At 32.2% G+C, this 16350-nt stretch overlaps 2 protein-coding genes across 2 annotated transcripts in view; both read right to left on the bottom strand.

Annotated features, from left to right (window-relative positions):
* Positions 1–259: 259 nt before the first annotated feature.
* The window catches only part of LOC125810966 (receptor-like protein kinase FERONIA), a 34050-nt gene continuing 17959 nt past the window's right edge, over positions 260–16350 (bottom strand). The window contains exons 2-3 of the mRNA XM_049490463.1: positions 1252–3107; positions 260–960 (exon numbers count right to left, since the gene is read on the bottom strand). Coding sequence (XP_049346420.1) covers positions 260–960; positions 1252–3107 — 2557 coding nt within the window. The remainder of the gene's footprint in view (positions 961–1251; positions 3108–16350) is intronic.
* On the bottom strand, positions 11637–16095 carry LOC125810714 (receptor-like protein kinase FERONIA). The gene is made up of 4 exons (XM_049490188.1): positions 14853–16095; positions 14274–14648; positions 13652–14192; positions 11637–11817 (listed from the first exon to the last, which is right to left on the bottom strand). The coding sequence occupies exons 1-4, from the start codon at positions 16093–16095 to the stop codon at positions 11637–11639; spliced, it is 2340 nt and encodes a 779-aa protein (XP_049346145.1).

Here is a 16350-nt window from a genome sequence, read left to right on the forward strand (position 1 = left end):
ACTCAATAGAGTTCAAATTGTGTATTTCTTTATATATGTTTGCAATGACTATTAATTTCGATTGAGTATTTCCACTTTTTCAAATCAAATTTGTAAACAGAATTAAGGGAAACTTCATCATTAATTTTATCCAAATAAAAAAATTTAGCCTTAATACAATGGATTCCTGTAAGTTGTCTTTTACAAGTTTAACCTGTAAAAAAATGATACAAAGAATTGGACCTTAAACCTGAAAAGCCTCATACATTTCAATATTTCATCAACCCAATGGATTTACAATCTCAGAGAAAATGGCAACGTTGTTCACTTTGGCACTCCTACTGACCGACATGGATATGCCATTGCTTGTCAATTTTCTTTCAACTTCACTTATCTCATCTTCATTCGTCCTTACATTAGCATCACCATTAATAATCAATGGAAAAGAAGGGTATACGTATCCATCCACCTCATTATCTGCACCCTCTTGGAGCTGTAATGCAAATTCTAAACTTCTTACAACATCACCCATTGATGGCCTTTCGACCCCTTGTTCCCTCAAACAATGATATGCCAATTCTGCAAACTTGCTTAAGCATTCTGGGGCTATTTGTCCTTTCAAGTTTGGATCAATTATTTGTTCAACATTTCTTTTTTCACAACTCCTACAAGCCCATTCAGCCAAATTCACTTGCCCACTGGGCAAGTTTGGATTTAATGCTGGCCTACCACATAACACTTCAAACAGAACCACCCCAAAAGAATAAACATCTGATTTTACTGTCAATCGTTGGCGCTTGTAGTATTCAGGATCTACGTACCCAAAACTTCCTTTCACTGCAGTGCTAACATGGGTAGTATCTGTCCCACCTACTGAACCTACTTTGGACAACCCAAAATCAGACACCTTGGCAATCCATTTATCGTCCAATAGGATGTTAGTTGACTTGACATCACGGTGAATGATCATATGTTTGGTACCTATAGCAACAAAATCAACTTAAGTAATTTACTCAAAATTAAGCAAATTGGATTGTAAATTGGTTGTTGGCTTGACATAAAACCCGAAATGACCCATCAAACTATTGAATCAAAACATGTCAAAATGCAACTCGAACAAACAAAATCCAATTTCGGAGGTTGAGTTGTGTTCTGCAAATTGTATTTGACCCGTTATTTGATCTATTCTGACCCAATAATTTTTTACCAAATAAAAAATATATATCGTGCCAGTTAGATCATGATATGTTTATTACTTTATTGATTAGTTACCTGAATGGAGGTAATATAATCCTTTAGCTGCACCAATGCAAATGTCAAGGCGTTTCTTCCATGGAAGAGGAGCATTGTCAGTGTTGTACAAGTGATCACGGAGGGTTCCATTAGCCATGTAATCATAAACCAAGATCATCTCATTCTTATCATCACAATAACCAATTAAGGACACTAGATGTCGATGCCTTAGTTTTGATGATAACATCTCAATCTCTGTTTGGAACTCGCGAATCCCTTGCTTTGATGAAGGATTCGATCTCTTGACTGCAACTGTGGTTGTACCATTGTCAAGGTACCCTTTATAAACATTACCAAATCCTCCATATCCAATCACAAATTTTTGATCAAAATTGTCTGTTGCATTTTTTATCTCTGCAATTAAAAAGTGTCGGCACAGATCGGATGGTAGTGATGATGACTTGAGAACACTTGTACCAGAATCTTTTCCCCCATTTTGTCGTCGTCGGGAAATTAAGAAACCCAGGATTGAGAAAACAACAATACCGCTAGTCACACCTGCGATGATAGCAACAATGATATGCCATGATATTCTTTTCTTCTTATTGTTGTTTGGGAGTGGTGCTGATTTGATCGAACCTTCTAAGCCCAATTCAGGATATGGAACGGCCAGATTTCCATTTGGATCGCTCAATTTGAAAATTTCCAAGCCATTTAACATAGCAATATCATACACAGCTCTAGTTTTCATGTTAGGTCGCAATTCAAGCCACACTTTTTCCTTGCTTAGTCGGACATCTGGGTCTCTCACATACACCACGTAGTCTCTGTACGTTGGGATTCCCCAGCCGCCACTCAGTCCAACTACATCAACTTGTTTTTCTGCCGTTTGATTTCCGATGTATATGTCGAAAACCCTGTGGTTTGTTTCATTAACTTCCGGCTGATTCTGACAAAAATGGAGCCTGAAAAGATAATAGAAACCAGAATCTAGAGGGAATATCCAATCCAGGCTCTGGCTGTTATTGGCCATGGTCCTAGAGGTTACGTAAACTATCCTGGGCGCAGCATAAGGCGGGGTTTCAGTAGTGTAAGTGATGTTGACATCAAATTCAGAAGTTTGAAAGCCATATACAACAACAAATTCCTCATCTGAATCCCATACACGATACATCCCTGTATCCTCCGTGCTAGCAATTGAATGTCCTCCCACGTTCAGCCTGTACAAAGTTTCAAGAGCAGTGTCGTTATAGATGGAATAAGGATCATTCTGGCCCACCAATTTGATGCGATTATCTCCACCGATGTAAAGATTGGTGGGCATGGAAACTATCTCAATCCCATTAACAAAAGCATAAGAGTTAGGCGAGGGAGAAAAGGTTATATTGAGTATCTGAAATTCATTAACATTAATGACAAATTCTTTTCGAACAGCTTTACTAGAATTGGTACTTGCAGCGACTGTATAGAAAGCGCTGAAGTTACTCAAGAGGGTAAAATGATTAGCAGTGACTGAAAAAAAAGATTCTGATTTATCGAAGCCAGAGTAATCGGCGGGGTAAAAATAGAGACGGAGGAATTTGGCTCCAGGGGAAACACGGAAAGTGTAGGTGAATTGAGATAGCATAATACGGGTGCCAGTCATATAAGGAACTCTATTGATCGAAGAGTCTTGTTCAAAAGCTGTGGCTGTTGTGGATATTCTTGAAAAGTTGACAGGTAGGAAATTTGGGTAGTGGGCATCTGTATACCATTGACGGCCATCGATATCTTCAATGGGGGCTGCTAATTTTGTGCCTTCCAATACTCTGCCACAATTCAGCAAAAGATTGTCTGTGGCATTGTAATCGTACTGTGGCGTGAGAGTCATAGTGACTGTCATTAGATGTAATAGGAGAGAGGAAATCAGAGCAATGAATAACATGGCGTTGTTCTGAAATTTCTCTGGTATTTGGTGTATGTGTACAGATATCTACTTCTTCAATGATCAAGTCATTCTGTTATTTCGATTTTTCTGGAGAAAAGGCTCAAAATAGTCCCTCATTTTTGGATTAAGACTCAAAGTCATTTTTGAGTTTTCACATGGAGCATTAACAGTCGCTCATGTTTGTAATATTGGTGCACTTTTTGTCCTTCTTCAAAATTTTTCCTATTTTTTAACAATGATTTTATTCATAATTTATGTATTGAATGTTTAATCGTCATTTTATATATTTAGTAGAAATAATAACTCCATGTGAGAGACTGTGAGAAGAAAAACACTTTATTTTGTTTAGTAGAAATCGTATTGCAGGTAAAGTCGAGAGGTTTACCACGACAATTTCACGTACAATAGTACAATTTTTCCTTTTCTTGCAATGTCATATGTTAAAATGTTCTTAGTTTAGTTGCAGTAATATTTATACTGAACAGAACAATGTGTTATTCTTCTCATCTTCTCTCACATAGAATTATTATTTCTACTAAATATATAAAAACACGATGGGACATTCCTTACATAAAATTATGAACAAAATTAATGTTTAAAAAATAGATAAAAGTTTAGGGAAGGACCAAAAGTGCACCAACATTGCAAACATGAGGAACTATTAATGCTTCATGTGAAAACTCAAGAATGACTTTGAGTCTTAACCCAAAGATGAGGGACTATTTTGAGCCTTCTCTCGATTTTTCTGTATTAAAAACTGACGTTCACCTAGACCATTTGTTCAAGTTTTGTACAAAAACAATAACCAAAATTATAGTAACTGATATAAAAATCTATTTATTATTATATGCGTGTATAACTAAACTTAACAAGGATACAAAGCAATACTGATCATCTTTTAAGTTTTTTTTTTTTTTCCTTCAGCATTTTAAGAGCATATTTGACATTGTTGTTAGATGCCAAAAAACACTTATTTTGAGAAAATAAATATTTTTATTGAAAATTAAGTGTTTGGCAAATCTATAAATTGTTTTTAAATGAAAGCAGAAGCAGTTTCTCTTGTGAACGGAAAGAAGCTTAAAATTTCTGCAAGCAGAAAAGTTATTCTTTTCAAGACTAAAATATCTCTTCCCTATATATATACATATTTGCTAATGTATCTCTTATTAATTAATTAGCACATCTCATAGGTTTATTAAGTTTATAATAAATTTTTATTTTTATTTTATGTTTAAATATTATTATTTTATATTTTATATATTATTTGTAGAATTAGAAAAAAAAGTAAAAATAATATTTTTGCAAGATTAGAAAAGAAAATAACAATTAAAGATTCAGTCCTCCCAAAAAAAGTATAATATTAATTGAAAATTTGAATATGTATATTTTAATTTAATTAAAAAAAATTATAATAGTGTTTTAAAATAGTTCCTCTCTATAAAATAATCTTAATATTAAAAGTACATTAACACTTGTTGTTTTTCATAATTTGACTCTCGAAAGCATATTTTTTAGAAAAAATTAATCAAATATAGTTTGCTTATAAAAAAAAAAATTCAAATGAATTAACCAAACACAAATTATTATTTTTAAAGTACTTTTCTAAAAAGTCATTTTAAAAAAGGGAAAATTGTATATAATAGCAAACTATTAATTCAAATTAAATGCTATACTACAGTTTGATTTAATTGTAACTTGAAGCAAACAGTTGTCATTCGCCTCTCTACCTAGGTTTTTCGCTCGTCACTCTCGCCAGTCTCTCCCTCTCTTCTCTCACTTTATACAAACACAAATGTATAAAATACGTTTGTGTTTGTATAAAACGAGAGAAAATTGTATATACAAATACGAATACATATATTTTCGTCCTATACACTTATAATTATACAAATATAGATCTTTCCCTGCCTAATTCTCTTTTGTCTTTCTCTCTTTCTGGCTTTATATAAACACAGATTATACAAATTACAATGTATAATTTGTGTTGTATAAAGCGAGAGAGAGAGAGAGAGAGAGATTCGATATACAAATGTTTTATTTCGATTCAATTGTATACACATTCAAATTTTATGCAGATATACAAATACATAAAAATGAATTGAAAGGTTGTCAGCGATTTATACAAACAATAGGCTGCCAACGATTTATACAAATGGTCTGCCAACGAAATTATATAAATCTGAAGCTCATGCCAGCGAGTTATACAATTTGATTCTCCATAGTGGGCGCAATTATACAAACTATAGTTATAACATACAAATATGATTTTTATATTTGCTATATGTGAAAGTTGCTCTTTAAAAATTACGTGTAGAAATAAATAGTTTTTAAACCCATGGCAAACATGCTCCAAGTAAAAAGTTGGTGGCCTAGACAAAGAATGACAAAGAAATTAAAGGTGCAAAGATTAGGAATTATTGCAGTTAAAATAGGGACTATATGAAAATATAAAAAGAAAAAGGAAACAATGAAATATGAAAGGTGAAGAAGACTTGGTAATCGGGGTAATAGGGGTCTATTTTTTTCTTGTAGCCCATGCAAACGATTTTTCTTACTAATAAAGATATTGCCTTTCATTTTCATATATATAGTCTTTATTATGTTCCATCTCAATAATTATACTGTATATATATTCCACTAGAGAGTAGGCCATATGAGTATAGACATACATGAAATAAAAGGTTTTGGGTTATTTTCTTGGAAATTTGGATGATTCTTTGTTAAATTTTGACTTGACTTGTCAGCACTAAGGGAAAATGACAAGGAAATAAAAATTAAAGTATCTACTTTTGCATGTTTATTAAGCAATGATATGAGTGTCTTAGTTAATACTATATAATTAGTGGAGAATAGTAATCTCTAGTCCCTTTCTCGTATTAAATTTTTCCCTCTTCACACATGCATGCAATATTCTTAATCTTATTAGTTATTTGCATTGTAGAGAAATCATAAAACTTGTTATCATTCAGCATGAATGATTGTTGTTAAACTCTAAAACAGAAAAATAAAAAAACTCGGAAAGTGATAAAAATAAACAAGAGAGTAGAGACGGTGGAAATGGAATGTATTATCATTTTATAATTAAAAATGTTATGTGAAAGTTATGATAACAAATATAATTAATATGAATTTATAAAAAAAGGAAGAAAACAAAAGGAAAGTATCATTGATTTATATTTTTAAAAAAAACTACTATTATTACTTGTATAATTGGAAGTGACTTTTCGGAAGCGCAAGTTCGAATAAAAATTATTTAAAATATGTATATAATATAAATTTTGTACAACAAATAGGAATGAAATTTATCCAAAATTAAAAATGATGGTCTTTTTATAAAATATAAAAGTTTTGGGGTGAGTTTTAAATTTGTAAAAATTCTCAAATACTAGAATTTGGCCCATATTTTTTTTCCTAGAACTTGGGAACTTGAGATGTTGTCTAAAATATACTATTAGCCAAGTAATCACAAATTATATAGTCAAACACTAATTTCTAAATTTTCTCCAAATTTTTCAAGAGAATATTTATATATGGCCAAACGGCCCTAAATTTCTTATAAAACATTTTAAAAGTCCGTAAGTCTATATACTTAATTAAAATAAAGATTATCTGATCACATAAGAAAATCTACCGTTGGTTGATACTCTATTAGTTACTTAATTATATGGTTAACTGATTTTGATGGACTGAAAAATCAGTGATATCCAAGAGTTGACCCAGTCAAAGAAAGACAAGAGAAATTAAAGGTGCAAAGATAAGTAGAGATGACAATGGGATGGGGCGGGTTTACGGTTGTGTGGTTGATGGGATATGGGGCGGGTTGAAGTGGATTTTTTAAAAAAAATTAATGCGGGCGGGCGGGTTACGGATATATGAGATATTATGTGGGTTTAGATTTAATTTTAACTTTTTATATGTTATAAGAGTGATAGAACAATATTTATTAAAATAATAACTTTAAAGCTTCTAAAATTTTCAAGATATTAAATGAAAATGACTCAATTTCTTACATGTTTCTCAATTGACCTCTAAAAAAATAAATTTTAAGTCACTATCCTCTTAAATTAATACAATTTAATGACAAATGAATTTATTTTTCTGAATTTTATTTTTAGTGTCAAACTTAACTAGAAAAAAATATTAAAAAAATTATGTGTGACAGCTTCATGTGGGGCGGGTCTATGCGGAGCGGGATGAGACAGATTGAAATTTAAAAAAATTATTATGTGGAGTGGAACGACGTGAATTAAATTTTTTACTGGTTAAACTCAATCCGTCCCGCACCACTCCACTGCCAATCTAAAAATTAGAAATTATTGCACTGAAAATGGGGACCATATATGTAACTAGGAAAATACAAAAACGAAAAAGGAATAACGAAAAAAACTAGTTAATTGGTGTCTATTTCCATAGTCTTTGTTGTGTTCCACTCAATAATTATTTTTCACTGGAACAGTAGGCCATATGAGTAGACATACGTGAAATAAAAGTTTTTTGGGTTGTTCTCTTTGGAATTTGAATGATTCTTTGTTAAATCTTGATATGACTTTTCAACACTAACGAAAAATGACAAGGAAAAAATTAAACAAGTATCTACTTTTGCATGTTTATTAACCAATGACATAAGATGAATGCGTGTTCTCTTCCTTTGGTTAGGAATAGGTTATCTCAAAATAATTAGAGTTTGTTTGGATTTAAAAAAGTATTATTCCTTTTAAGTCAAAAAAATAAAAGTAGAGAGACTACTTTTGGTTTATAATCTTTTAAAGTCATTTTATACTTATTATAAGTTGTTTTTAACTTTGTCAAATATTTGTTAACTTACTTTAAGTCATTTTTAACTTATTTAAGTTATTTTTAAGCAAGAGTTGCCTTCATCGAAGAATATAAGTGAAATTACTATTAGGATTACTGCACTAATGAAGGGGACCATATATGTACCCAAGAAAATAAACAGAGAAATAGAAATGGTAAAGGAAAAGTTGTTAATTGGGGGTGTACATCTTTTTCTTGTAGGCCATGGATGCCTTTCATTTTCATAATAATCTTTGTTATGTCCCACTGGAGCAATAGTCGACATGCTTGAAAGGAAAGGTTTTGGGTTATTTTCTTTGGAATTTGGATGATTCTTTGTTAAATTGACCAAAGACTTTTCAACATCAACGGAAAAATGAGGTGGGAAAAAAAAAAATACTCTCCTTCCCAACCACAATATTTGTCACATTATTTTGTTTACAAGTGCATTACTCTCTTAGTCCCATAATTGGTCATTTTAAAAAAAATATTTATTTCAAATTTTATTTCACCCTTATAATTAATACTCTTTGGAAGCCTAAACAAATTTAAGACCCGTTTGGCCCCAAGTATACTTGGGAAAAACATGGAAGGTGATATTTGGTCATATAACTTGGCAAATATATTTGTCAAGTATCTCAAGTTCTCAAATACTAGAAAAAATTAGTATTTGGGCCAAGTTCTAATATTTGGGAATTTTAAAAATTCAAAAATTACCTCAAACGTTTATATTTTATATAAAAAAATATCCATTATTTATTAATTCCAACTAATATTTGTAACACCAGAAAAGTTTGAGTTCTAATTTGAGTGAAAATTTGAGAAAAGGAACAATTTGTGTTTAATGGGTTATAATTATAATTGAATCAATAACAAGTTTGAATTGGCGACTAATGTATTGTTTTGCCTATATTGTTATTTTGTTATTGTTGATTGTTAACAATTATATTAGTTATAAGGTTATTTTTTAATGGAACATATTCATTATAAAATGATATTACAAATTTATGGGCATTTTAAATAGGAGTAATTTTTAAAACTTATGGGTATAAATCATATTTTTTGAAATAGTAAATATTTTTGAGAAAAATTGAGGCCAAACACATGGTGAAACTTCACTCAGATATAATTTACCAAGAATATTTGAGAACTTGGGGCCAAACGCTAGCTTAGAAATTCCAAAAGTTCATTAATTACGTTGTATCTATTTCAATGTTACTATTCATATGATCTATGTTACTCTCTTTGTCCCTATTTATTTGTTTATTTTTGACTTAGTATACCTATTAAGAAAATAATAATTGACATAGTGAATTTATCATTTTATTCCTATTAACTGATAGAATTCCACAATCAATTTACTCATTAAAGAAGTTCTAGACTTTTTCAAAAACATTAACTCTCTAAATAATTTGAGGATATAATAGGTAAAAAAATATTATATTTTCTTAATTTGTCAAAAATGACAAGTAAAAAAGCAAAGTTGGACGAGTACAAATGGACAGAGAGTATTAAACATATTTTTCATAAATCATCTTGATGTGCATTAATATGAATGAAAGATAAATTAGTAAAACTGATCATCTTATTTATAATTTTTTAAGCACCATGTAAAATGAAATGTAATCAACTAATATGGGACTGAGAAAGTATGTGCTTTAACTATCACATCCTTATAAAAAAGTTAATTTGAATATTTAGTATTTCCAAAAATAATTATTACTAAAGACAAAATGAAAAGAAAATACTCAATTATGTCTTGAATTTCTAAAATGACAAATATTTTAGATCATCTAATTTTAAAAAAGACGATTAGAGTAATATCTACTTTTGCCTCATATGAAATGTATGTTCTCATAGGACGTTAACCTTTTGTTTTGGTAATAATAATTCTGTAAAAAGTTGTGGATCCTGAATTTCTGGGAAAAGAAATACAATTTGTTTGTACAGTTAATTAATAATTCCACCCCTTTATTAATTTACTTTTTCTTTCATCCGGATGACTAGTCAAAGTCTTTGTGTTTTTGCACTGTTAAGTTGCAAGTGAATTAGGAAAGGTATTTATTCTTGATGTGATTAATTTGTTTCCTTCTGCTTAAAAATTTTCTCCGTAGGGTAGTATGAATGGAATTTCACTAGTCTATCCAAAGAGTGTGTGAATAGTAATTTTCCAAATTTTGATAATTTTACTTTTATGTCCTTATTTAATGTTTGTTTATGACAACTTTGTAATAAATGATGAAATGTTAGATTTCAAAAATATAAATGTATTTAGATGACTATTTAAATTTTACTTTTTGGAGCCAAATTTTTCACCAATTGATCCAAAAAAAATTTAAAAATCAAGTTTTTCTCACCTCAATTTTCCTATATATTTTGTGTAAAATGTTTTTTTTATATTTTTATATATAAATTCTTAAAACAAACATGACAACATCACAAAATATTCAAATTTCATTGCTTCAAATTGATCTAAATTTTCCTGCTGAATCAGATGTTATTGATAATGAAATTAGACGACAAATGAGTTGTAGTTCTAGTTCGACAAATCTTTTTTTTTTTTAATTTAAATGGTGCATAACTCCTTTATTTGGATCTTGATTTTTCTCAATTTGGCCTTCACATGTTTTGGTTGAGTCTTCTATTTTTACATCCTTTGAACTTTTTGAAATGTCATCTTCCTTGATAAAATTTGTTGAATCTTCAACTTTCAAGATTATTTTTGAATTTTTTTTCATCTTTTATTTTTAATTTGTTTGTTGATATTTTTTTTCAAAATCAGATTTTATAGAATAAGTAGTGAATAAAGAAAGTAGTTAATTAATGAATGAAGTACTCTCCTAATGAAATTAATTACTTATAGATTTCCTAGGTTAGTCAAAGTAAATACATTTTTAAGATTAATTAATCAATCAATCAATCAAGGGTATAATGGGCAAAATATGGTAATTTATGCATAAATTTTATAAAATGACATATATTGTGGTCCAACTATTTTTAGAAAGGGGTGACTTATAATATGGGACGGAGGGAGTATGATTAGGGGAGAATAGTAACCTCTAGTCCCCTTCTCTTGGGTGAGGATATTATTTATTTTGATCGACTTTATGTTAAGTACGAAAGATGATTAGCGAAAAAAGAAAAAAAAAATAGCATGTTCTCTTATATATGACATTAACCTTTTAATTTCTTCTTGATAATTTTGTGACGAAGTTGTGGATCCCTCCAGATTCCTCTTTGTATTATTGTGTACAAGTGACAATGACATGTCAAATAAGAATCCTGAATTATTTTAGGTAGGAAAAGAAATAATTGATTCTATATTTTGCTTTTTATATAATTTCACGTGAATAGAATCTCTCTTTACGTTTTTTTTTTTTTTTTAACTTCAGATCCTTGGAAGTTTAAATTTTCTTATCCAAAATGTGTACTCAATAGAGTTCAAATTATGTATGTCTTTATATATGTTTTTATTTTAGATGCAATGACTATTAGAGTAATTTCGATTGAGTATTTCCTCTTTTTCAAATCAAATTTGTAAACATAATTAAGGGAAACTTCATCATTAATTTTTATCCAAATAAAAAAGTTTAGCCTCTAATATAATGGATTCCTCTAAGTTGTCTTTTACAAGTTTGACCTGTAAAAAAATGATACACAAAATTGGACCTTAAACCTGAAAAGCCTCATACATTTCAATATTTCATCGACCCAATGGATTTACAATCTCAGAGAAAATGGCAACGTTGTTCAATTTGGCACTCCTACTGACCGACATGGATATACCATTGATTGTCAGTTTTCTTTCAACTTCACTTATCTCATCTTCATTCGTCCTTACATTAGCATCACCATTAATAATCAATGGAAAAGAAGGATTTACGTATCCATCCACCTCATTATCTGCACCCTCTTGGAGCTGTAATGCAAATTCTAAACTTCTTACAACATCACCCATTGATGGCCTTTCGACCCCTTGTGCCCTCAAACAATGATATGCCAACTCTGCAAACTTCCTTAAGCATTCTGGGGCTATTTCTTTTTTCACAACTCCTACAAGCCCATTCTGCCAAATTCACTTGCCCACTTGGCAAGTTTGGATTTATTGCTGGCCTACCACATAGCGCTTCAAACAGAACCACCCCAAAAGAATAAACATCTGATTTTACTGTCAATCGTTGGCGCTTGTAGTATTCAGGATCTACGTACCCAAAACTTCCTTTCACTGCAGTGCTAACATGGGTAGTATCTGTCCCACCTACTTTGGACAACCCAAAATCAGACACCTTGGCAACCCATTTATCATCCAATAGGATGTTAGTTGACTTGACATCACGGTGAATGATCGTATGTTTGATACCTATAGCAACAAAATCAACTTTCATCAAGTAATTTACTCAAAATTAAACAAATTGGATTGTAAATTGGTTGTTGGCTTGACATAAAACCAAAAATGATCCATCAAACTATTGAATCAAAACATGTCGAACAAACAAATCCAATTTGGGAGGTTGAGTCGTGTTCTGCAAATTGTATTTGACCCGTTATTTGATCTATTCTGACCCAATAATTTTTTACCAAACAAAAAACATATATCGCGCTCACCCAGCTGAAGGAAGGGAGTGAGATAGGCAAGAGGAGTTAGATCATGATATGTTTATTACTTTATTGATTAGTTACCTGAATGGAGGTAATATAATCCTTTAGCTGCACCAATACAAATGTCAAGGCGTTTCTTCCATGGAAGAGGAGTATTCTCAGTGTTGTACAAGTGATCACGGAGGGTTCCATTAGCCATGTAATCATAAACCAAGATCAACTCATTCTCATCATCACAATAACCAATTAAGGACACTAGATGTTGATGCCTTAAGCTTTGATGATAACATCTTAATCTCTGTTTGGAACTCGCAAACCCCTTGATTTGATGAAGGATTTGATCTCTTGACTGCAACTGTGATTGTACCATTGTCGAGGAACCCTTTATAAACATTACCAAAACCTCCATATCCAATCACAAATTTTTCATCAGAGAAAGGAAAAGACAAATCTACCCTTTGAGGATGAGGACGAAGAGCAGCTTCATGTTAGATATATATAAAATAATATAATATGTATGTAGTAATAAAGTAAAGTAAAAAAGGTAAGAAAACTACTGTGATAACTTTGAACACAATAATGGGCCCTACATTTATAAAAGTCCGTGTGTTTTGTTTTACTCTTCCAATGTGTGGATGGCCACATGGCCTTAAGAATATGCTAGAATTTGGGTGATTTTTGTGGAATTTCAGTTTAAGCTGTACATTTTGCTCATTTATGGATTTACCCTTGGTCGTCATTGCTCTTCACTCTTCTAAATATTAAATATATAAATAAGCATGATGTGAGATACATTTATTACATATTTGTATTTTACAAAATTAGAACAATTAAGAACATATAATATATATATATATCTTAAAGAGCTAAGGATAGATCTTAAAGGTGGATGTACCTTACATTTTGAGTTGTACCTTAACTTGAACACCTAAACCTGAAAAGCCTAGTACATTTTATCTAGCCAATGGATTGACAATATCAGAGAAAATGGCAACGTTGTTCAATTTGGCACTCCTACTGACCGACATGGATATACCATGGCTTGTCAATTTTCTTTCAACTTCAGTTAAATCTGAGGAAATTTCATCTTCATTCGTAGCATCACCATTAATAATCAATGGAAAAGAAGGGCCTATGTACTCATGACCTCTATTATCAGCTGCATCTTGAAGCTTTAATACAAATTCTAAATTCCAGACAACATCACCCATTGATGGCCTTCGGACCCCTTCATCCCTCAAGCAATTATATGCTGCTTCTGCAAACTTGTTTAAGCACTCTGGCGCAATTTGACCTTCCAAATTTGGATCAATTATTTGTTCAACATTTCCTTTTTTACAATACCTACAAGCCCAATAAGCCAAATTCACTTGCCCTTGAGGCATGCTAGGAATTAATGCTGGCCTACCACACAACACTTCGAATAACACCACCCCAAAAGAATACACATCAGATTTCTCCGTTAATTGTTGTCGCTTATAGTATTCAGGATCTACATACCCAAAGCTTCCTTTCACAGCAGTCGTAACATGGGTATTTCCTGACCCACCAAATGGACAGATTTTGGATAATCCAAAATCTGAAACCTTAGCAACCCATTTATCATCCAATAAAATGTTGGTTGACTTCACATCACGATGAATAATGGTATGCTTTGTACCTGTGAAATTAAATTTTACTGGCTAAGCACTCGCATAAAAATATACGAATTTACAGCGTATATAATTAATTAACTGAATACCTGTATGGAGATAATACAATCCTTTTGCTGCGCCAATGCAAATCTCAACACGTTTCTTCCATGGAAGGGGAGCATTATCAGTACTGTACAAGTGATCACGAAGAGTTCCATGGGCCATGTAATCATAAACCAATATCATTTCATTGTTATCATCACAATAACCAATTAAGGACACCAGATGCACATGCCTTAGCTTTGACAACATGTGAATCTCTGTTTCGAACTCACGGACTCCTTGCTTTGATGAAGGATTCAATCTCTTGACTGCAACTATGGTTTCACCGTTGTCTATGTACCCTTTGTACACATTACCGAAACCTCCATAACCAATCAGAAAATTTTCATCAAAATTGCACGTTGCGATTTTTATCTCTTCTAGTAAAAAGTGTCGGCACAGATCGGATGGTAGTGATGATGAGGCTGATGACTTGGGAACACTTGTACCAGAATCTCTTCCCCCATTTCGTCGTCGGGAAATTAAGAAAACAGCAATACCGCTAGTCACACCTACGATGACAGCAAGAATGATATGCCATGATATTCTTTTCTTCTTCTTCTTGTTTGGTGGTGAGTTAATAATCCTAGGTTCAGCAGCGAACAATTCAGGATTCGGCACGGAGAGGTTTCCATTTGAGTCGTTCAACTTGAAAATTTCTAAGCCATTTAAGATAGCATTTTGATGCGCAGAATATGGGTTAGGACTCAAATCAAGCGTCACGTTTTGCTCACCATCTTGCTTTCTAACATGAACCACATAGTCTTTGTACACAGGGATTCTCCAGCCTCCACTCCATTGTATTACATCAGCCTCTCGCTCGGCTTTTTGGTTTCCGATAGAAATGGAAAAACTTCTATCGTTTATTTTTTGAACTTCCGGCTGAATCTCACAAAAATGGAGCCTGAAAAGATAATAGAAGCCAGAGTTTAGAGGAAATTCCCAATCCAGTCCCGGGCTGTAATTGGCCATAATCCTAGAGGTTGTGTAAACTATGGTTGGCGCAGAATAAGTCGGGGTTTCAGAAGTGTAAGTGATGTTGACATCAAAATGAGGAGTTTGATAGCCATATCCAACAACAAATGCATCATCTGAATCCCATACACGATACATCCCTGTATCCTCTGTGCTACCAACTAAATTGCCTCCCACGTTCAGCCTGTACAAAGTTTCAAGAGCAGTGCTGTTATTGATGTTATATGGATTAGTATGCCCAGACAATGTTACGTCTCCATGGATGTAAAGATCAGTTGGCATAGAAAGTATCTCAATCCCATTAACAAAAGCATAAGAGTTTGGTGAAGGAGAAAAGGTTAATTTGAGTATCTGAGTTTCATCAACATTGATGACATATTCTTTTTGAACTTGTTTACTACTACTTGCGGAGACTGTGAGGAAAGCACTGAAGTTACTCAAGAGGGTTAAATGATTAGCTGTGACGGAGAAAAAAGATTCATCTTTGTTGAAGCCGGAGTAATTGGCAGGGTAGAAATAGAGACGGAGGAATATTGTGCCAGGGGTAACACGGAAAGTGTAGGTGAATTGAGATCTCATAATACGAGCACCAGTCGTATAAGGAACTCTATTGACCGAAGGATCTTGTTCAGAAGCTGTGGCTGTTGTGGATATACTTGAAAAGTTGGGAGGTAAGAAATTTGGAAAGTGAATATCAGTATCCCATCGACGGTCAGTTTCATCGGTGGTGGCTGATTGTGCGCCACAGTTAAGCAAGACAAAGACAGTGGCGTTATACAGTGGCGGCGTGGTAGAAATAGTGGCCGTTATGAGTCGTGAGAAGAGAAAGGAAATTAGAGCAATGGCTAACATGGCGTTGTCTTGAAAAACTATATACGTGCTATTTGTTGTGCAGATATTTATATAGTAGTTGTTCGACGATCAAGTCATTTCTAATTTTCTGTATTAAAAACTAACATCATTTTGTTCGAGTTTTGTACAAAAAAAATAAATAAATACGGAAATAACTTATTATAAGTGCACCAAATAAATAAAAATCAGTGAGGCAAGAGTTGACTTCATCGAAGAATATAAGTGAATTTACTATTAGGATTATTGCACTAACGA

The sequence above is a fragment of the Solanum verrucosum genome, unplaced genomic scaffold (genome assembly GCF_900185275.1).
Source record: "Solanum verrucosum unplaced genomic scaffold, falcon-dt-bn FXZP01000032.1, whole genome shotgun sequence".
NCBI classification, from domain to species: Eukaryota; Viridiplantae; Streptophyta; class Magnoliopsida; order Solanales; family Solanaceae; genus Solanum; species Solanum verrucosum.

Excerpts from the sequence above, each read along its gene's own strand:
- LOC125810714 (XM_049490188.1), bottom strand. The coding sequence starts at position 16,095 with ATGTTAGCCATTGCTCTAATTTCCTTTCTCTTCTCACGACTCATAACG. Across the intron at positions 14,193-14,273 it reads ATTGTATTATCTCCATACAG|GTACAAAGCATACCATTATT; the intron begins GTATTCAGTTAA and ends TTAATTTCACAG. Across the intron at positions 11,818-13,651 it reads TACATAGGCCCTTCTTTTCC|CGTAAATCCTTCTTTTCCAT; the intron begins ATTGATTATTAA and ends GGTGGATGGATA.